General features: G+C 42.1%; 1 protein-coding gene across 1 annotated transcript in view; it reads right to left on the reverse strand.

Moving 5' to 3' along the window:
- LOC140464388 (heparan sulfate glucosamine 3-O-sulfotransferase 3A1-like) overlaps positions 1-21002 on the reverse strand; it is a 194669-nt gene extending 173667 nt beyond the window's left edge. Inside the window, exon 1 of the mRNA XM_072559380.1 lies at positions 20208-21002. Within this exon, the coding sequence (XP_072415481.1) occupies positions 20208-20665 (458 nt within the window). The 5' untranslated portion in view covers positions 20666-21002. The remainder of the gene's footprint in view (positions 1-20207) is intronic.
- Positions 21003-23855: the final 2853 nt, after the last annotated feature.

Below are 23855 nucleotides of genomic sequence, written 5' to 3' on the forward strand. Positions count from 1 at the left end.
AGCGAAATAAGGTTGTTTTTTGTAAACCTCTGTGCCTATTTACAGAAAATGACTTATTAAGGAATGATTTGAAGGATGGTTTATTTGTATGTATTTTTGTGTGTGTCACAGGCTTGCTGGTCTACTTAAAGATTCAATGTTCTTTTGTGCAGCAACTCAGCAAGTAAGCAACGTTTTTAGTGAGTATTGAGTCCGATGCTATTGCTGCCACATGTTAGCTATATTCCATTTGGCTGCTGAAGCTCATCTTTGCATTTCAGTCCAAGCATTTTTTTTAAGAAAAAGATGCAATCCTTTCTAATCAGCATCCTCAACAAGTCCTTCCCACCATCAGTCAGTGCTGTCTCCATCCTATTCCATACAATACGCCAAAATAGAGACAATAAGAAATGAGTCTCAAAAGACAGCAAAATAACTACTTCGCTCAATGCTAAAAGTGCAGGTTACAGTTCAGCCTTATCCACAGCTTTGACAGCAGGCAGATTCCCAACAGATACCCGTCTCCCTCGGGCCTGGTCGAGCAGAAAGGAGAGCCCAGTGTAAAACCCACTCCAAGCCACCTTTGATGCCCCAAACATTGTGGTTATCTGCAAAAGAATTAATTAAAAGGGAGATTTTCCAAACAGAAATGTGGCAGGTTGGAATATGCTGCCTGATACAGCTCCAAAGGTGAATTGGATGTCTACTCAAATCTAACCAACAGGACAGTCAAAGCAGCTAGACTAATTCGGCAGCCCATTGTTCCTACCTGACCCTGGGTGAGGGTCTTCAATTTGTTACAGTTCCAGATGGGATAACTCCAAAGGGTGTGAGGAGACCCCTCAGTTGAATGCAACAATTTATACAGTATCCCTTCCCTCTACACTACCTTTTCCCAATCCGAGTGCATTGACATTTTTAAAGTAACTAAATTAACCAGGCTTTCTTGAGTCAAAGAATGATGGATTTTAATATCTATTAAATGCCAGGAATAATTAAGTGCCACGCACATACAGAAGTCAGCGAAGAGGGTTACCTCAGATTACAACAGGATCTCGACCAGATGGGCCAATGGGCTGAGAAGTGGCAGATGGAGTTTAATTCAGATAAATGCAAGGTGCTGCATTTTGGGAAAGCAAATCTTAGCAGGACTTATACATTTAATGATAAGGTCCTAGGGAGTGTTGCTGAACAAAGAGACCTTGGAGTGCAGTTTCATAGCTCCTTGAAAGTGGAGTCACAGGTAGAAAGGATAATGAAGCAGGCGTTTGGTATGCTTTCCTTTATTGGTCAGAGTATTGAGTACAGGAGTTGGGAGATCATGTTGAGGCTGTACAGGACATTGGTTAGGCCACTGTTGGAATATTGCGTGCAATTCTGGTCTCTTTCCTATCGGAAAGATGTTGTGAAACTTGAAAGGGTTCAGAAAAGATTTACAAGGATGTTGCCAGGGTTGGAGGATCTGAGCTACAGGGAGAGACTGAACAGGCTGGGACTGTTTTCCGTGGAGTGTCGGAAGCTGAGTGGTGACCTTATAGAGGTTTACAAAATTATGAGGGGCATGGATAGGGTAAATAGGCAGAGTCTTTTCCCTGGGGTCGGAGAGTCCAGAACTAGAGGGCATAGGTTTAGGGTGAGAGGGGAAAGATATAAAAGAGACCTAAGGGGCAACTTTTTCACACAGAGGGTGGTACGTGTATGGAATGAGCTGCCAGACGATGTGGTGGAGGCTGGTACAATTGCAACATTTAAGAGGCATTTGGATGGGTATATGAATAGGAAGGGTTTGGAGGGATATGGGCCGGGTGCTGGCAGGTGGGACTGGATTGGGTTGGGATGGGATATCTGGTCGGCATGGACGGGTTGGACTGAAGGGTCTGTTTCCATGCTGTACATCTCTATGACTTGGAAATGTGAATTACGTAAAAAGATAACTTTTTACAGTGGCTCAGTGGTTAGTACTGCTGCCTCACAGCACCAGGGACCTGGGTTCAATTCTGCCCTCAAGCAACTGTCTGTGTGGAGTCTGCATATTCTCCCCATGTCCAGGTGCTTCGGTTTCCTCCCAGATGTCCAAAGATGTGCAGGTTAGGAGGATTGGGAGCGATAAATTGCCCACAATGTCCAGGAATGTGCAGGTTAGGTGGCTTAGCCATGGCAAGTGCAAGGTTATAGGGATAGGGTAGAGGGGATGGGTCAAGGTGGCGTGCTTTTCAGAAGGTCGGGGCCGAATTTTCTGTTGCCACACTGTAAAGATTATTTGATTATTGTATTAAAAAAATCATACAAATCAGTCTCCAAGTTGTGTGAAGAGTAGATGGTGGGGTGTTGCAATCTTGCAGTTGGATGATCCCAGTAACATTGATATTGGTAGTGCAGCAGTTGATTGAGATTCCTGGCAGGGAGAGCTAGTCAACAGGATTTTGTCCTGTTCATTTTTAATTATGACTTCACTGGCTTGCATGGCTTCCAGTATTAAAAAAAAATGTATCCTTACCTGCAGCATAGGGATTGTCCTTAAGATGGGACTTTCACATGATATTAGTCCACATCAGTACATCAGCCCATTATTGCACACAAAACCAAATGATTTTTAACCCATTTTTACACATATTCCCAGTAGGGTAAAGCAGAAACACATCTGAAGCTTAGAATACAATCCCATGTAATGGGTTCCTGCTGGAAGGCATCGTCAGCTTTCATCATCTCTGTAGCTACATGAGATCACAGCCCAGATTTTAAGAACTGCATCTCTGCTTTTGAAGGGCTGTTGTTCAAAATTCCCTCGGCACCTTTTCAAAAGGTATAATATTCCATGCTTCCTCTCAAAGCTTTGCCAGTCACCAAATTTACATCCACAGACGTCTCGTGTCTGTCTATCCTCTTTAAAAATACATGTTGTAATTAAAAGTTCATTGATACATGTCCTTAAGGACTCCACAATGATGAAATGTCTACAGAATACAATGTGCTGAATATCCTCCTTCCACACTACATAGTTCTATAATTCAATGGTACACACACACACATGACTATTCATCTCAACTGATCACAAGAATATTTCATATTACCATCATTTATTATAAGGATGCTTTAAACTAGTCATCAATCTGCCTTACTGTTTCTGATATCAAACCCAATGTTTGAGCAAGGCAGCCAACTAACTAGAATGGTTAAATATCTTTTAAAACCAGGAGGGCAAGTTTCTAATCAATTTGCACAGTTGCCATTTCAAGTTTCACCATTTTACAAATTAGCACTCTACTTATAGAACATAAAGTCGTGTGGTCAAAGGTGTAACTTTGACAAACAACTTTAAAGTAACCACTTGCTCCCAAAATTCAAGTTATATGGTTCTGAAGGAGAATCACATTGGACCTGAAACATTAACTCTGTTTCTCTCACCACAGATGCTGCCAGACCTGCTGAGTTTCGTGAGTAATTTCTGTTTCGTTCTCAAGTTTTTGATAGGAGATTGCACAGTCTCAGAATCACTGGCCCTGGTAAGTAATAATTTCTAACTATTTCAGGGACATTCCTCAAGACTCCAAATGTCCAGATAGTAAAATATATCACTCTGGCTAGTTGAAGGTTCAAAGCAAATGGTCTGAAATGAAAATTGAGGCAAACTCACTGGGTTCCAAATTGTGGTCAAACAAAAGAACGCAGTGTCCTCAATCTTAACTGCAGCTTGGCTTTCCCCTCCCACACTTTCTGCAATTCCACAGTAAAGACAGACATGTGTTTCCTCCCAGAGGGCACATTAGTAGTGGGATAGCATGGTGGCTCAGTGGTTAGCACTACTGCCTCACAGCGCCAGGGACCTGGGCTCAGTTCCAGCCTCAGGTGACTGTCTGTGTAGAGTTTGTGCGTTCTCCCTGCGTCTGCGTGGGTTTCGTCCCACAGTCCAAAGATATTCAGGTCAGTTGGATTGGCCATGCTAAATTGCCGATATATTAGGCGCATTAGTCAGAGGGAAACAGGTCTGGGTGGGTTACTCTTCGAAGGGTCAGTGTGGACTGGTTGGGCCGAAGGGCCTGTTTCCATGCTGTAGGGAATCCAATCTGAGCTAAATTGCCTGTCGTGTCCAGGGATGTATGGGCTAGGTGTGTTTGCCATGGGAAATGGGGGGAGGTGGAATGCTTTTTGAATGGTCAGTGTGGGCTGAATGTCCTGCTCTCACATTGTAGAGATTCTAAATCAGTGACTTGGCAGAGCTGTGCCTCTGTAATGTTGGATCGATGGCTATGTGACACCATCTTGCCAAACCATGCATTATAAATGTCTTAATTCTGGGTTTGAGACATTTATACTCTCCATAAAAATCTACAGACACTGGATACTGAAGTTTCCAACTTATAAATTCAGCCATAAAATTGAAGCAGCAACGTTTGTTGCCATTGTTAGACAACAAGCCTGTGAATGCTTTAATTTGTGGATGGCCCAAGGTACTCAGTGTCAGGTCCAGCCCCCACTCAGTTGGCTCCAGTGTCAGTCACAAAAACAAGAAAGAGGGCAGGTTTCTGCCTCAAAGGTCAGGATTTTCTCCAAGATAGAGAGAATCAGTGGCTGGATTGTCCCAACTGGATAGTTACATCCTGGGGGATGGGGTGGGATTTATTTCTGCTGGTAAAGTAACTCTGAAATGCAATGTCCAGTCCATCCTTTGGACCTCAATAATCAAATGTCTTCCCCTCCATGCTACCCCATCCTGTCACAGAGCAGAGTGCGGTTTAAAACTGCCGGTCGGGCAATGTAACATTTTATAATGTTTCAGCAAACCACCCAAAGTAGCCTTAAATGCTGTTTATCTTATTTAGTCAGTTGGCATATTTCAATGAGGAGAAAGTTAGGATTGCAAATGCTGGAGACCAGAGTCGAGAGTGTGTGGTGCTGGAAAAGCACGGCAGGTCAGGCAGCATCCGAGGAGCAGAAGAGTCGACGTTTCGGGCATAAGCCTTTCATCAGGAATGTGTCCCATTCCTGATGAAACGTCGACTCTCCTGCTCCTCGGATGCTGCCTGACTGGCTGTGCTTTTCCAGCACCACACTCTTGACACTGACATATTTCAATTGTTAGTAAGAGCCAACGTTTCAGATTTTAATGCAGACAATAACCTTTTAAAGGAAGCAGGAATACAACAAGTGGAGGGCTGGTTGGAAAACATAGGCCGGAAGGTCTTCCTACAAGTGTAATACTACTTTCCTGTATCATTACCTTTATCACATCCTTATCCAATTTGAGTCGTTGATCTGAATAGAAAATTACATTTCATCACTTTGAGTTGTAACCCAGTATTTCTAGCTATATCTCATAAACTAGAGAATGGCGTTGTTCTTTTGGCTTGGATACATAAAACATGTGACTCCCTCGCTCACTTTTCTAAATGCCATCAATCCTGATTAATTATTCCAGCTCCCCCTTTAACTACAGTTTTCAAACACATTAGGTAATTTTCAGATGCTCTTATTGTTCAATGGTTTTCATAATCCCAGATCCAACTGATTCCCTCGAGCAAAAACAATGGGAATTATACCCAATGTGAAAATAAATACAGCCGTGGACTTGTCCAGCACTCCCACTTTGAGTGTTAAACAAATGAATGGCTATGCTGCAGGCATTAGCTGATTCATCTGCCTTGGGAGGTTTAATTTATGGGCTGTTTGCCTGAGTCCCCCACTCTGAAAATCTTCTACTCTGCAAATATAGAATTAACCAAGGTCCCAACCATGTGAAAATAATTAATCAATTGAGTCCAATCAACCCAGTCACGCATAATATTAAATAAATAAATGGTCCTGCCAGGGGGTATCAATTGATTTATCAACTTGAGCCGATTGAATATATCTGCGAACTGCACAGTTCCCCTCTCACTCTGTGAGCTGACATGCAATTAATTAATTAAAGACAGTGAGGGCACATGACCCATTGAACAAAATGCAAATAATAATTTTGCCTCGTTAAATGCTGTACATTGCTCTGGTGTACTTGCGCTCCCATCCCCACACAATCTCCAATCCCTGTGCTGTTTCCTTTGTACACAGTTACCTGTTCTCATTTAAAGCTTAGTTTGTGTTACCTATGCTTTTCTATCATGCTGCTCTCTGTACCTTCCTTCTTTTTCTCTTCCCAGCTTCTAGAATTAACACGTTCTGTTTTTCCTTCACTCTACCTCTTGCCAGTTTGGAAAATAAGTCCCACGTTTTCATGATGCAGCTTTCATTGAATATCTCTCAGCATCGTTTTCTCTTCTCCCCATCTCTTCTGCACCCAACTTCCATTCATCATTTTTATTCTCTAGCTAATGACCCAACTTTACATTTAACGTCACATCCGACTCCCAACTGCTCCACACTCCACCCCCCCCCAATACTGATTACTTGGCACAGAGAAGGTTTGCTTGAAGGTTTTACCTTTGCTTTGGGTATACGCAGTTCCTTCTGAAAAGTTACAATTGGGTCTGCTTCCATCACGATCTCAAGCAGTATATTCCAGATCACAAGTCCAACTTTTTTTTTAAAAAATGTTTCACGCTGCTGTTGGTTAATCATCTTAAAATTTGTATCCTCTGGTTACCACCCTTCAACCACTGGCAACATTTTCTCCTTATTTATTCTACAAGTGAGATACCCTATAGGTTGCAAGGTGGTTGGGTGGTTAGCACTTCTGCCTCACAGTGCCAGGGACCTGGGTCTGGTTCCACCTTCGGGGACTGTGCGGAGCTTGTACGTTCTCCCTGCATGTGCGTGGGTTTTCTCCAGGTGCTCCAGTTTCTTCCCACAGTCCAACGATTTGCAGGTTAAGTAGACTGGCTGTGCTAAAATGACCAGAGTGTCCAGGGATGTGCGGGCGAGGTGGGTTAGCCATGGGAAATGCGGGGTTACAGGAATGGGGTAGGTGGGATGCTGTTCGTTGGGGCGGTGTGAACTCGTTGGGCTGAATGGCCTATTTCCACAGTGTAGGGATTCTATGAAAGGTTGGACCTGTATCCATTGGAGTTAGGAAGAATGTGAAGTGACCTTGTTAAATCACAAAGACATGGAGGGATTTTGGCAGGATCGAAGTAGATATCTTGTGGGGCAGACTGGAACTAGGGGGACATGAAATTCTCTCACGAGACTGTAGAACACTCTTTCCCCAGGGAGAGTAGTGGAGAAAGAGTCATTGAATATTTTTAGTGCAGACGGAGATCAACATCCTTGTTGGTCAAGAATCGAAGGCCGTTGGGGGTAGATGGGACACTGGAGTCGAGGCCACAATCCCATCAGCCATGAAAGGTAGATCTGGCTCAAGGGTCAAATGGCCATCAGTTACTCCAAATGTGCGTTCATGTGTCATTGCTTGTTATTGGAAGCAGGGATAAGGCAGAAATCCGCAATATGTTCATCCTAATACTCATGACTCCCATAACGTGTTGCTTTGCACCCCCCCCCTTTTAAAAACTATCACAAATTTCACAATCTGCAGACGAAAGAAGCCACTCAGCCAATCGTGCCTGTGCTGGCCCTTTGATCGAGCTCTCCAATGATTCCCACTATCCCTGCTGTATTCACTTTCGGTATACTCAATTCTTTCTCAAAAGCTATAATTGGATCTGCATCCATCACGCTCTCAAGCAGTATATTCCAGATCACAAGTCCAACCTTTTTTTAAAATGTTTCACACTGCTGTTGGTTAATCACCTTAAAATTTGTATCCTCTGGTTACCAACCTTTCTACCACTGGCAACAATTTCTCCTTATTTACTCTACAAGTGAGATACCCCTACAGACTACAGTAACCAAGGCGACAGTCTGTTATATAGCAGCACATCCTTCACTCTCTGCGAAGTTAGGTACATGGTGCAGTTCATACACCTTTTATGAAAGCAAAACTGCACATTAGCCCTCCCCTCTCCACCCTCAACCAGTGGTCCACAACATTTCAATTTAACACATTAACCAGGTACCTGTGGGACTGCTCATACCTAATAGTCAACTCAGTCCTGCACTAAACTACGAGGGTTCTTTCTTTGGCTGTGGATCACTGCCTGGTTGGAATTGGCTAGAGATCAACCAAAGCCATTTAATAAAAGACTGCAGCTGGAAAATAAGGAAGATTTATATCCGACTAACCTGGTCTTCATTTAAACTCAGGGCCCCAAGGTTTAAATAGTGTAATAAGTTAGATTCCACCCTTTAAATTACGGGACCTGAATTATTGGCCATTGTAGACAGAGAAGATGGAAATTTCCCATTTCCCACCTCCCCCTCAATTATCTAAATAGAAGTAGGACTCTATGTTCAATTCACATTTTGCTTAAGACCCATGTGCTGGGCAGATGTCTATTTCATGTCTATGCTGGTGACACGTAACTCTGTTCTGCTAGGGAAATGTCAAGAGGCACATGATATTTAGGGAGAAAAAAGCCTCACTCCATGACGTAATTCACATTCCCATTTTTCCAAAATAAAGCTTGCCAACTGAATGGATTGCACATCGCCCATCACCACCTCACTAAAGAACTTGATTTAAAATGGATGTCAACTGTGGCCACAGAAGTGTGTAAGTGGAAAAACTCCAGCAGTGACTGTGACAGACACAGGACTGAGCAGCCCAGACTTGCAGATATTTCCATTGAAGATCCACTCTTGAAAATGTGATTAAATATTTCTTGTCAACAAAAAGATTTTCTTTCATGGTACCAACTCTTGAGTTTGTGATCCACTCAGAAGGCCACATCAAGCACTGTCTTTAGGCTTGGCTCTGTAGTAGTTCTATTTACGGCATCTCCACACCAATTATTGCCATACAATAATTCCAGCTATATCTGGTTCTAATCTCTCCATTGCAAACACTGATAATCTATTCAATTGGCCTTACTGTCTTTTACTAATTGTGATTCTTAGCATGTGTTTCTATCTCTCACATTCGCTCTGACCAACTCAATATCCAATCCCTCTCATGCCCTCTCTGTTCTAACCAACTCCACCCACACTGTGCTATTTATATCCAGGGAGGAGTAGCTCCATTGCATCACAGCACAGTTGGTCCAGGCTCCTAAAGCCCTTACACAACATATTTGTTAATGAAGTAACAGGGTAAGCGTGTACTCAAATGAATGACAGGTTGCTAGGAAGCACAAAGGAAGAGAGGGCTGTTGAGGTGCATCTTCACAAATCCCTGAATCCAACAGAACTGGTTAGCAGTGGAGTTAAGACAGATAACAGATCACTTTCCTTTATCCGTTGAGGCATAGAGTATAAGAGCAGGAAGGCAATGTTGAAGCTGTTAGTATGGCTACAGCTGGAGTACTGTGTGCAGCTCTGGTCACCACACTATAGGAAGGATGTGATTGTGCTGGAAAGGATGTAGAGGAGATGTGCCAGGACCTTGCCAGGGATGAAGCATTTTAGTGGCAAAGAGACACTGTATAGGCTTGGGTTGTTTTATTTCAAGCAGTGAACGCTGAGGGGGTTGCATAAGATCGTGAGGGCAATGGATAGGAGGCTGCTTTTCCCCTTGGTTGAAGAGCCAGTAACAAGAGGGTGTGATTTTAAAGTGAAAGGCTCCTGATTTAGAGGAGACTGGAAGGAAAACATTTTTTACCAGAAGGTGGGGGGAATCTGGAATGCACTGCCTGGGAGGGTAGTTGAGACAGACAACCTTTAAAGGGCATTTAGAAGAGCACTTGGAAAAGGTCACAACATCCAAGTCTATGAGCCAAGTGCTGGAAAGTAGGACTCTTGTAGATTTTGACCAGCTTTAATCAACGTGGACTCAATATAGCCTCTTCGGTACTGTAGGAGTCTATGATTCCAAGATCACAAAAATTCAAGAGAGCAATAACTTTGAATGGAACTAAACACAACTTGTGCATTTAAAGCAGTAAATCTTCTCACGGGACGGTTAGCAAACGCAAACATGGACTAATCCAAAGGGGCCGACACTGGTACAGTGGATCAAAACCTTGGTCAAAGAGGTGGATTAAGGAGCATCTCACAGGAGCACATGGAGTTGGAAGACATCCCAGAGCTCAGGGCCCTACAACTGAAGACAGAATCACCAAGGGTGGGGCAAAAAGTGTCCAGGGATGTGCAGGCTGGCTGGGTTGACCATGGGAAATGCAGGGTTCCAGGGATTAGATATTGGAGATGGGTCAGTGTAGATTTCATGGGTTGAATGGCCTGTTCCCATACTGTAAGGATTCTATGATTCTCAAAAAAAGTAGTCAATGATGTGCAAGAATCTACAATTACAGAAGAAACTGTTTCAGGATTGTTAGGGAGGTTACACCAAAGAGAGGGACAATTTGGATGTCAATATGTGCTGCATTTGGTCCAAGGAAGAGGTAGAGTGAAGACATCAGCCAGGATTGCCACAGCTGAACACTATCTCATTTTCTCCTTCTCAAACATCTAGTCGTGTAAGATGTCTAAAGAAAATGAAACAGCCTTCCATGCATTGACTCCCATGATCAACCAGTCAGCTATTGTTCAAAATCTTAATGCGGCTGTGAAGCAAGGTACTCAATCATGTCTCACAAACTTGATTGAGTTTTTTGAAGAAGTAACAAAGAAGATTGATGAGGGCAGATGTGATCTATATGGACTTCAGTAAGGTGTTCAACAAGGTTCCCCATGGGACACTGGTTAGCAAGGTTAGATCTCACGAAATATAGGGAGAACTAGCTATATGGATACAGAACTGGCTCAAAAGGTGTTGGTGGAGGGTTGTTTTTCAGACTGGAGGCATGTGACCAGTGGAGTGCCACAAGGATCAGTGCTGGGTCCTCTACTTTTTGTCATTTACATAAATGATTTGGATGTGAGCATAAGAGGTAAAGATAGTAAGTTTGCAGATGACACCAAAATTGGAGGTGTAGTGGACAGCGAAGAGGGTTACCTCAGATTACAGCAGGATCTTGACCAGATGGACCAATGGGCTGAGAGGTGGCAGATGGAGTTTAACTCAGATAAATGTGAGGTGCTGCATTTTCGGAAAGCAAATCTTAGCAGGACTTATACACTTAATGGTAAGGTCCCAGAGAGTGTTGCTGAACAAAGAGACCTTGGAGTGCAGGTTCACAGCTCCTTGAAAGTGGAGTCGCAGGTCGATAGGATAGTGAAGGTGTTTGGTAGGCTTTCTTTTATTGGTCAGAATATTGAGTACAGGAGTTGGGAGGTCATGTTCCGGCTGTGCAGAACATTGGTTAGGCCACTCTTGGAATATTGCGTGCAATTCTGGTCTTCTTCCTATTGGAAAGATGTTGTGAAACTTGAAAGGGTTCAGAAAAGATTTACAAGGACGTTGCCAGGGATGGAGGATTTGGGCTATGGGGAGTGGCTGAACAGGCTGGGGCTGTTTTCTCTGGAGCGCTGGGGGCTGAGAGGTGACCGTATGGGGGATTACAAAATTATGAGGGGCATGGTTAGGGTAAATAGACAAAGTATTTTCCTTGGGGTCGGGGAGTCCAGAACTAGAGGGCATAGGTTTAGGATGAGAGGGGAAAGATATAAAAGGGACCTAAGGAGCAACTTTTTCACACAGAGGGTGGTGCGTATATGGAATGAGCTGCCAGAGGAAGTGGTGGAGGCTGGTACAATTGCAACATTTAAGAGGCATTTGGATGGGTGTATGAATAGGAAGGGTTTGGAGGGATATGGGCTGGGTGCTGGCAGGTGGAACTAGATTGGGTTGGGATATCTGGTCGGCATGGATGGGTTGAACCGAAGGGTCTGTTTCCGTACTGTACATCTCTATGACTCTAAGATCATGAAAGCAAAGAGTAATAATTGAAATTTAGCCAAAAGGTTTTCCATGAAAATTTGGTAAACTATGTCTCTTCTTATAGCGAAGAAAGACTCCATGACAAAAGTTTGAAAATCAGACAACTTGGCAAAGGACAATGGGTGCATCAGCTACAGCTCAGTTGATGATTCTCTCATCTCCAACCAGATCACTGAGAGACTTGAATACAAATCAAAGTGACAGTCCCGTAGTGTAGCGAGGGAATGCTGCACTGTTAGGAGGTTCTTGCTTTCACTAAGATGTTAAATCAAAGCCCTGTCTACTCTTGCAGGTGAATTTAAAATATTCCACGGCATTATTTTGAAGACTGAATTGAATGGAGTTGAATTGAATTAGTTTTATTGTCACATGTACACAAGTTTACAAGTCGCCAAGTCTGGTGCCATCTTAGGTACAAGGTATCTAGGTACAGATTATTAAGTAGAAATTCTTAGGAAAACAAATTTAGGAACATCAAGAAATAAAAAGTCCAGTGTTACAGATTGTCGGTATGAGAAAAGAGAGAAATAAACAAAGATAGCTGAATACGTTTTTGTCCCCGTGTCCTGTTCAAATATTATTTCCTCAACCAACACCATTAAATAAAACTAATAAAAAATCTTGTCATTATTACATTGCTATACTTGTGTGAAAACTGATTGTTGCATTTTCTACAACAGTGGTTAGTTTTGAGATGTACTTCAAGCACTTGGAGTGTCTGGTGGTCGTAAAATCAGCTCCATAAATTTAAAGTTTTCCTTTGCATTTCTGTCTGGGCTTTTTTGATGGCATTTTAATCAATTGCAATTATTTTGTCAACAGTTTGGCAACTTATTTGGTCATGTCTACTGCGCCACATTGGTCTGCCAAACGTGTGACAAACCCTCAACTCCAAATCCTCAGAGGTTGGGTTCATAGGAGACTGGACCACTTGTTAATTCAATCCACAATACACACACAGGCACACCTTGTAGCAGTCCGTTAGAGGTGATACTGACAGATGCTCAAAGAGTGGGTTACTGAAAGAATAGTGTACAGCATCAAACACTCAAACACTCAAAATGGGTGTTTGTGGGAAAGAGACCATCTGAAAATCATCAATTTCACATTTGTACTGCTGACAATTGTACTGTGACAATTAATGCCAGGGAGAACTTCTCCTTGAGGATGAGAGAGAGCTCTACACAAACAAATTTTATTTGAAAGAGAGTGTAGAAGAGGAGTCTCACTGGATTTGTTTCATCTTCCACTCTCTTCATTTTAACAGTTTCTCATTCTCCTGCTTGGAGGAGCTTCCTGTGTTAAATTGGTTGCCAAGTTTCCTACCCCAGTACACTTCATCAAGTAGAATTCATTTTGTGATAGTCAGTAGTCATGAAAAGCACTATGTAAATATCAGTCCCTCTTCGTTTCTACAAAAAAAAAGGCTACAAATCTCTCCAAATATCACGGTCCCCTTTGCTAAGTGACTTGCACTACAGATAACGGAAATAGGGCTACATAGATAGGGTGGTTAAGAAGACATTTAGCACGCTTACTTTCATTGCTTTAAGTATGGGAGTTGGGACATTATGTTTGTTGTGGCTGAGGTTGTACAGGACTCTTCTGGGGTACTGTGTCCAGTTCTAGTCACCCTGTTATAGGAAGGATATCATCAAGCTGAAGAGGGTTCAGAAGAGATTCACTCGGATGTTGCTGGGAATGGACTCTATAAGACAAACTGGATAGGCTGGGTGACCTTACAGAGGTTTATAAAATCACGAGGGGCATAAATATGGTGAATGGCTCTCTTCTTTAGGGTGGGAGATTTCAAGACAAGGGGACATATATTTAAGATGAGAGGAGAAAGATTAAAAAAAAAGACATGGGGACATTTTTTTAAAAATACAGAGGGGTTCGTGTGTGGAATCAACTTCCACAGGAAGTGGCTGATGTAGGTATTCTCACAACATTTAAAAAGATATTTAGATTAGTACATGAAAAAGAAATGTTGAGTGGGATATGGGCCAATTGCAGGCAGGTGGGACTAGTTTAGTTTACGATTAGAGTCGGCATGGACCGGTTGGACCGAAGGGTCAATTTCCATGCTGTATGACTCTATGACTCTATAATCCAGCCTATGGACGTCTTGGCAATGAGTGCTGTTAACAAGGTGAAGCCCCACTACTATATAAGCTATCTCATCAGGCCCGACTTTAGCTCTCTGCTTCAGAACTAAAAGAACATTGCACTCGATCCATACCAAAACCCTAGAGAAATAACTACACAGTTATCATGAGTCTCATCAGCCCTATCAATATTGCAACTATTTAAATCTATAATAAGCCTTCCAGAAGCTCGGAAAAAAAAAGAGAAATTGCCTCATATATCATACCATCTGGCTGAAATACAATATTGAGAAAGCAAAAATGGATCTTTTTTTTGTAAGACTCGTAAAGTCGACACAGCCATTAAAGAAATAAATCCATTTAATTTTTACATTTCAACATACACGTTAACTACCCTCATTGAGGCTGGGCGTTCCACTTTATCATTTTTATTTAAAAAGGGAAGATGGGAAATATGGACAATTGCTCTTAACTTACCTCATTCAAGCACTAAACTCCAACATTATATTAATTATGGTGTTCAATCCAAATTACATTTTTATCCATCAATAAGTCATTTTACATTATCTGTATACTGTATCAGATTGACTATTACAGCTATTATGTTTAATAGGAGTTTTTACAAAAATGCACATTTGCTACTTCCAATGAAGCATTAAGAGGAAGAAATCTCAATCAGTCATATGACTGAAATCCTGTATTTTCTTACACTCTTAAATCTTGTGTCTTTAACTTGTCAATATCATTGTGACCAAAGCAGCTTCACTTCTTGTTACATTTAAACTGGATAAGGACCCTCAATATACAGCTAAAGCTGAACTGATTAAGAATCACAGGAACAAATGCAGCACCATGAGTAGGTATTTCAATCAGCTGTAAAATTCATGGCATCTCAGGACATTATGGGTTTTGCTGAGTAGACAATTTACAATAAGAATTGGGGATCTGCCTGGTTCAAATTCTTCATAGGAATTAGAATTAACTTCATTGTTAAATGAGTCCAGTGGAAAACATACAAGTTGCCGATTACAGCATCATTTTAGGTACAAGGTACCTAGGCACAGCTTCTTCAGTTACAGTTCTTAGAAAAATAGGGAAGTAAGAAGTCCAGCATTTGCAGACTGTCAGAATAACTTATCAAATGGAGAAAACAAATGTTCAGTGCAACATTCTCCCAACCCAGTCCACACTAGTACCTATGCTCCAGCCTGCACTGGGCCTTGGCTCCAGACCGTGCCTGGCTTCACTTCAGGGTTCACTAGGCCAGGAGATCGCTCTGGAATCACCTCAAGACTGGAAGTCCACGCTGAGGCCATTACGCCAGGCTGTGAGCTTACAGACCCAAACCCAGAACATATCCACTCTGGAGTCATTTTTATTGTGCCAGTATGCCAACAGTTGGGATCATCCTGCTACCCATTCATCACACCATAAATGGCACTTTTTTTTTTACAAATAATCTCAACATAACCACATTATGTCAAGCTCTGACAATTAGGGATGTTGGATTTGTACACATTTAAGGGCAGTTTTCCCATTTTATTTCCCTCCTTCCTGTGAGCGCAGTGAATTATACTGGCACTAATGTTCCACAGATGCTGTTAGTCGGCCTTCTCTCTCTCTCTCTCTCTCTCTCTCTCTCTCTCTGTCAAACAGCAATTCTTCATGCGTAAGCCTACAGTGCAAGTGCTGCCAAGAGCTGACCCTGGCAATCATCAGAGCTGCACTCAAACTTGTGTTCACACCATGTAACAACAAGTGCACTTTCCAGCAGGGGTCACCGTGCAACATTCAGGAGAACAACACAACTTCATTTTATTATGTATTGATGCTGGAGTGACGAGGGTGACTTCAACATTCCCCCTGCTCAAATTGCCTAGCTCAGGACAGATCAATGCACACAAAAAGAACCATCTCCACCTGAATCTTTGCCTCGTTTGATTCCATCTTCCCCAAATACCAGTGCTGGCACCTGGCTGCTTCATTTGCAGCTCTACCAATGTGTAGTTTAAAAAGGGACCATCTTCCTCACTGTGAGGACATGTAGACCACCTTACACCAGGCCTTTTCCAGCACTGCTGTCTGACTGGCCACTAGGGGGGTGCATAGCAGCAACACTGTGACATCTCATTTTTTCCCCCTCCACCTCTATATACAAGTAGCTGACCCCCACTTGCAGCTCAGTATCGATGCCTCCTACAATATTGTTCCAATCTCAGTCATTTATAACATGGAGGAGGCCTGTTTTTTTTTCTATTCTCCAGTATGTAGTTGTATAGCCTGGTGCTTAAATTCAAATTATTCATGCATAAAATTCCCACTGGATGGACTGGTTGCAAGGGAACACCCGAAGAAAATAAGTGTTAACGCATTACAGTCTCAAACGTGCAAGATCCTTGTGAACTGGACAACAAAAGAGAAGGCCTTTTAACAAACATTATCCATTTGATTAGCATCAATATCTAATCCTTACTGACTAGTGTCAAGAGATCACATTGCAAACTACACGCTGAAAGCCTACAGTTAACGCCACAAAAGCTATTTGTGTTAAACTATATTGATAAGAAAAGTCAGTAATTCTTGCAAAAACATATTGACATTTCAAGCACCATAGAAGTAATTTTTGTAAGTGTCACGGTGCCAAAGCTATTTGGGTCCATTTGTGTCAGCGGCTGCGTGCTGAATTCGGAAGCATGGCTAATGCTTTCATTTAATGAATTCAATTACACCAAGAATTCACCTGGTAATTCTTCGGGCTTCACAGCAAAGGTTTCTCTGTCTGTAGAATTCAAGGTGGATGAAGAAATTCACTAAGGACACCTTTTCATACAGACAATGAATATTTAATGTATCGTATTTTAAGTAAAAGTTGAGTCAAAATAGAGACACTGGAGTTTGTGAAACTGGCAATGATATTTGAAGGCAGTTTTTGTTTTAAGACTACCAGGAAAACATTTTCTTGATGTTGGGAACAATGTCTCTCCAATAGAGATGCCCTGACAGCATAACATTTTAAAATAAAACACCATTCATTTGAAAGCTCAAAATGGATTTTTGCAAAATAACACAAGAGCAGTGACAGACTGTTGCTGCTGACTCTTAATACAGCCACCAGCCACTTGAAGCTCATGCTCTTAAAACCAGTCCTAAATTCCGAGCAAATCAACGAAATGGTCAGTTTTGCACAACATCACTCTCATTACTTTTTTTTTTTCAGATCCTACCTTCCCCATGCAATCATTTCTTATTTCAACACATAAATGTGAAAGATTAGTTTTCTTTCTCATCTGTGATGAAAAAGCAAAGGCAGTAACAATTGGGAACAGGAAAGCAGATCCAATCAATTTTGAATTGGGCTTCATCTCATTCAAACAGTTTTAACTGTTAGCTCTCATCACATCAGGAATCTACAATAGTATATTCCTCTCTTCCATAAGCTCACATTCCATTCCAAAGATGGCAAAGATCGTAGGGGAAAAAAAAAATCACACATGTGGATTGACACAAAAATTTATTAACAAAACGATCAAGAAATAGATCAATCCTTTCACCATCAAGTTTCTAAGTTCCAAAAACCATCAGAGTTTTATAATTAATGAGGGAAAAAATGGGAGTATTGAGATGTACTGTGGCAATTAAATAAGAATGTCACTTGGTTAGAACACATTTGGCAAGTGATTGGTACCTCAGGAATTCAAAAGTAATCATTTTATTGGAACATGAAGAGGTCAGGCTGTGAAGTATAATATCCAGACTTTTCAAATCAAAATGCTAGTGATTAGACAAGACTACCTATTCACCTTGGCTTGTATTAACCCTTCAGGCAATTAATTATTTCTATCTTTTGGAGATTGCAGTTCTGACATTTTGACAGTGGATAATGAGAAGAGATTTCTGTATTTTCCAAAATGGTTTTCATTGGAAATCATAGCTCAAATAATTAGTAACGTCAACGTCATGTAAAATACATCTTGTTTCAGTATTTTAAAAGAAGTTTGAATGAGGAGACAGGATTTCAAACCAAGTAAATAGAAGCTGTAATTCTTTAAAATGTATTTTCTGAATGCCATAGTGTTGCATGATCCATATGCTGCACTTTACGACTGAACATTAATAGTACACAGAAAAGCTGCTGTGACACATTTGTCTTGAACATAACATGATGCACAGTAAAGGTGACAGTATGTTGTCCTTTTAATAATAACCGAATTATGGACTAAGCACAGGAGCTCCCAACAACTGCAACTATGAATCCCGTTGCAACTAAACTAGCAGTGTTTGCTCAATGGTCCATAATACATATTGTACAACTGGCAGGCACTCTAACACCTGCTACCAACAAGAATTCATATCCACAACAGCAAAGGTACTGCCCATGAATACACTAAAAACTAATGGATTTAGGAGAGCTGGAACGATGGTTGCAAATTACTTGAACTCTTCTGAAGTTCATGACTCCAACCGAACTTCTCAACAAGATCATGACCTTGCAGTCCTTCTTATATACCATTATTAGATGTGTCATACTTGCATATTTTTGATGCCCTAACCACCTCTGCCTGTTGCAGACTGGGTAATGCCCATCTGTGGTCTGCAAACCTGAAACTTCTTGAACGTTTAAATTACACCAAGTGAGAGCTACAATACCTTCCAAATTAAAATACCACCAGTTCCAATGCGACAAAGCTTGTTGTGATATTTGCCTCAAGACAGAACTAATCCTGAAACGTTTTGTCTTACAGATACAAGTGTTGCTGGATTAAAGTTGTGCATGGCTATACTGTTAACTTGGTGCACAGAGTTAACTATAAAACCAGAATGGGAACAGTCAGGGCTTGTGAGTGACTGATCTGATTATGAATTGTGAGTGACTGATCTGATTGTGAATAATAAAAAGGACCTGGTGTTATTTTGCTGCTGTTATCAATGCTCAGACACATTCCCTCCGCACCCCCCCCCCCCCATTTTCTTATTGTATTCTCATGACTTTTACTGGTCGAGCTTTCGATGTCCCGAGCACATTATCCACATCAAGCGAGCGCCTTTTTTTCCTCTTAATTACATAGCAATATTGTGACTTTCTGAGTACCTCCATTCTGTGACCCCCAAATCATAATTCTTTCATCCATCACGCATACATATGCTGCAGGCAAGCTGAAGTCTTTTGTGCCACATTAAAGGTTTAATCGGACAGATTCTGGTTAAGCAAGAGAGTCCTTCTCACTTTTAAAGTAAACCATTTTTGCAAAACTGTTGAAACAGAATAAATCCGTCCCAGAGTTCCAATCACTCTGCAATCCTGCCGCTGGACAGAATAAATAGTAGACATTTCAAAAAGCTGCACAGATGAATTTTATGGATTTAACGTGTTTTAAATAGAAAAAAAAATCCAGTAACTGTATTAATCCACTTAATTCAAATTAGATTTTGATTAAAGGTATTCGCCCTGAAACTTTAATTTCACACTCCGCCACCTATTAAAGTTTAGAGTTAGAATGTGACACTGTGTAACACTGACCCTGAACATTAAAAGTTGGTCCAATTACTAATTCCAGGACGTGCCTCTCAAGGCGATCAATGATGAGCCTCAGACAGTTCTCTTATTTTAAACTGGGAAAAAGAGCAAAGCCATTTACCATCAAACCGATTTGTTTCATTTACATGAAGCTACCTCAGAGTACGATCTAGCCTACAGTACCACTGCTGGGCAGAATACGCATTTTCTATTTTCAAAGGCTGCAGCAGATTAGCTTCGTAGATGCAAGGATCTTGTTTAAATTAAAGGAGGGGCAAAGTTTTACTGCATGTTGGTTTAAAAATAAACTTCATATGTAAAAAGAAAGAGCCGCGTGCTCCCAAAACGATGTCCACAAAGCAGAACAGCTCAAATGAATATTCACCCACTTATAATCCCCAATTTCTGGCAATTGAATGGTTGAAACAAAATTACAGCCTGCTTTCCAACTTTATCCTGTATTTAAGATTACCACCCACGTCTCGGAGTGTGCAGAAAGTGCTTTTTGGTTATTCAGCCAAATTTGAACACACCGCTAACAAAATGCATTAAGTTCCTTTCTCACACACATCGACATAATCAAACTGTCAATAACGCGACCGAACACAGAAAGGATGCGCACCATAATCTGTGAACAATTTTATTGTATGAGGTGTGCGAATGAATATTTTGCATTTCGGTGACTGTTTAAATTGAGGTGTGAGTTAAATATGTGGCTAAAGGAGTTGGGTGGCTCTGTGCTGTAGGAGGAGAGAGCTGGCATGTACGGACGAGCTGTTTGCTCTGGGTATTTTTTTGCTGTTGAATCCCTAGGATGCTGTGTTCGAGTCAGTACCTGTACCAGTTCAGTCCCCTCTCGTAGTTTCTATCGAAGAAGTGCGGCTCGGCGCCCACCGCCCTGACATCGGGGTGAATTCGTAAGAACTCCAGCAGAGCCCTGGTTCCGCCTTTCTTCACCCCGATGATGACGGCCTGGGGGAACTTCTGCGTCCCAAAGCTGTTGAAGACCGAGATGTTGGCGGCGGCTGTTGCTGCTGCCCCCTGGCCGGTGGAAGGAGCAGGCAGAGCGGGCTGTTGCTGCCCATGTTCCGCGCTCCGGGCTCGCCCCGGTTCCCCAGCCGCCCGCTGCTGCTGCTGCTGCTGCGGGGAGGCGCCCGCGATAGGGCTCGGCATGGTCTCGCAGTAGCCCGTCAGACAGTAGACAAAATAGGTGAGCACTATGATCATGGTCAGGAAGAGAGGCACCTTCGAAAAGCCGAGATGAAACCAGGCACTCCAACTACAACATCCCATGGATTGGCTTCCTGCTCAGAGAAAACGGGCCAAAGTTTGGAAGCATGCTTCTATTTAAATTTCTATATTCCTTTTGCTTTTTTTTAAAAAAAAAGTTCAGTCCTTAAAACACAAATTCTTTCCAGTCTCATCCATGCAACGCTTGGAACTCCATCAGCTCTCTTTCTCCCCATTTGTTTTTTTTTTGTCGTTAAAGGGGGGATGTGCAGAGCTCTCAGTTTAATAGCCCCATCTCTCTGTCTCTGTCTGTCTGTCTTCTCCTTATTTTGCCTTTTGCCTCTCGAGTTTACAACCTGCCTGATTCCAACATGATGATCATTTCCAACTCGCTCTAACTTCACCAGGCATGGATCCACCCCCTCCGCTTGGTCATTGGGCGGGATTTAAATAGCCTACAATATATTCAAATCCCTCCAAAAAAAAATCACTCAGGCACCTGCTTAAATGAGCTCCCCCCCCTCCCTCAGCACAACATATGGACAATGGCAATTGCATAACCAGCAGTCACATGTTGAATAAATAACACTATATATTTGCATTTATTTGTTTAAGAAAATAACAGTTTCTCACTTTCTTTCGGACAGCTGCTCCAGATTTCATTTGCTTTATATTTAAACCGGATGGAGCAGCACTGAGATATTTACTTTTGCAGAGGTTGGATGCAAGTTATTCAAATCTTTCAGTCTGTGCTCCGTCCCTGGTGAGACCAGAGCCCTGAATTGTATCAAATTGAACAACATAAAATCCTGTGGAGTTCTGAGGAACTGTCACTCGACCCGAAATGTGAACTAATTTCTCTCCACAGATGCTGCCAGACCTGCTGAGCTTTTCCAGCAACGTCTGGTTTTGTTTCTGCTTTCCAGCATCTGCAGTTCTTTCAGTTTTTTGGGGGGGACTTGGGAGCTCTTGTGTCGCAGTTGTAGTATCCCTACCTCTTAGCCAGGAGGTCCAAGTTCAAGTCCAATCTGCTCCAGATGTATGTCATAGCATCTCTGCACAGGTTGAGCAAACTACCCCAGTTGGATGTTGAAAGGATTGTGAGTGTATCTAGGAGCAGGAGTCATAGTTCAAAAATAAGGGGCACCCATTCATACCAGAGATCATAGAGTCCCTACAGTGTGGAAACAGGCCCTTCAGTCCAACAAGTCCATGCCAACCCTCCAAAGAGTAACCCACCCAGAGCCACTCCCCTACCCCATTATCCTATATTTACACCTGACTAATGCACCTAACTTACACATCCCTGAACAATTTAGCATGACCAATTCACCTAACCTGCACATTTTTAGGTTGAGGGAGGAATCCCATACAGACGCAGGGAGAACATGCAAACTCCACACAGACAGTCGCCCAAGGCTGGAATCAAATCCAAGTCCCTGGTGCTGTAAGGCAGCTGTGCTAACCACTGAGCCACCATACAGCACCAAGTGGTTAAGGGCTCATCTCATTGGTATCTATTAAATCGACACGATTACATTATGTTAGCAGCTGTAAGAGTTAATGCTGAATACAGCCATATACACCACTCACAATAGTAATGTCATTTGGGCCTGAGGGGAGAACAGATTAGGATCTTGAAGGAGCTTTCACCTGGGTCTTCTTCATAGTCTCTGTAACAATGTCTACCGCACTGGTGCATCTTGCATTGGGTTGTTGTCAAGCAACAAATCTATACCTTGTTTCAGACAACAGCCTATTCCCATTAGACCAGCACCAGCAGCTGAGGTCAAACAGGTTCTGGGGTCTCTACCAGGAAAGGTGATGGTGGCAACACCAATGCACATTGGTTAATACAAACTTGTGAACAGGAGTGATGATTCATCTTCGAATTGAATGATGAGGGAAAAGATAGAATATGATTTCAAACTAGCCCAAAAGGACAATAAAAAAGTTAATTTAAAAATGATTGTAGTGCAAGTTTTCATTCGGATGGCAAATGTTTAGACTCGTCTGATTATTAGAGAAAATACCGTTAGAGTTCTTTCAATTATGTTCTTGAGATGTGAGTTATTACAGCAGACTTTTTTTTTGTTTAGTAAGTTGAACCGACTTTGCAGTTCTCATGATTTTGGGGCAAGTTGATGGAAAGGATGACCACTCTTCCAGTCAGCTGTTCCCACTGTTTCACAGAGTGCAGGCAGCAATGTAACTCCAAGCTCACCAGAACACAGCGGAGAATGTGACTTCCACCAAGTTCAGGGTCATCTTATTGTGATAAGGGTTACATTTCCTTTCACTGCAGTTTCAAACAGATTTCCAACCTCCTTGACTTGACTATGCCTGATGATACAAACAAGAAACAAGAGGAGGCCCTTCGAACCCACTCCACCATTTAATGAGGTCACAACTGATCTGATTATAACCTCAACTCTACATTCCTGTCGTGATTCATAGATTCAGACAGTACAGACAAGGCCCTTCAGCCCAGCGAGTCTGCACTGACATTACTCCTCTAAAAGTGTACTCATCCCATGTCCTCAAATGCTGTGATATTTAAAGTATCAATCGAAATATTTTTTAAAGGTTTTAATGTTTCCAGCCTCCACTACCTTCCCAGGTAGTGGATTCCAGATTCCCATCATCCTCTGAGTGAAAACGCATTTCCCAAGATCCCCTCTGAATCTCCTGCCCTTCATCTAAAACTATGTTCCCCACCCCCCCCACCCCCATAGTGGACCCCTCAACCAAGGGGAACAACGGCTCTCTATTCACCCTGTCTATACCCCTAATAATCTTATACACCTCAATTATGACTCCCCCTTCGGTCTTCTCTGCTCAAAAAGAAACAATCCAATTCTATCTAGTCTCTCCTCATAGCTCTCTATATACATAGAACATAGAACATAGAAAAATACAGCGCAGTACAGGCCCTTCAGACCTCGATGTTGCACCGACCGAAGCCTACCTAACCTACACTAGCCCAATAACCTCCATATGCTTGTCCAATGCCAGCTTAAATGAACATAAAGAGGGAGAGTCCACCACTGCTACTGGCAGGGAATTCCATGAACTCACAACCCACTGAGTAAAAAATCTACCCCTAACATCTGTCCTATACCTACCACCCATTAATTTAAAGCTGTGTCCCCTAGTAACAGCTGACTCCATACGCGGAAAAAGGTTCTCACTGTCAACCCTATCTAAACCCCTAATCATCTTGTACACCTCTATCAAATCTCCCCTAAACCTT

Source organism: Chiloscyllium punctatum, chromosome 40 (assembly GCF_047496795.1).
Source record: "Chiloscyllium punctatum isolate Juve2018m chromosome 40, sChiPun1.3, whole genome shotgun sequence".
In the NCBI taxonomy this organism is placed as follows: Eukaryota; Metazoa; Chordata; class Chondrichthyes; order Orectolobiformes; family Hemiscylliidae; genus Chiloscyllium; species Chiloscyllium punctatum.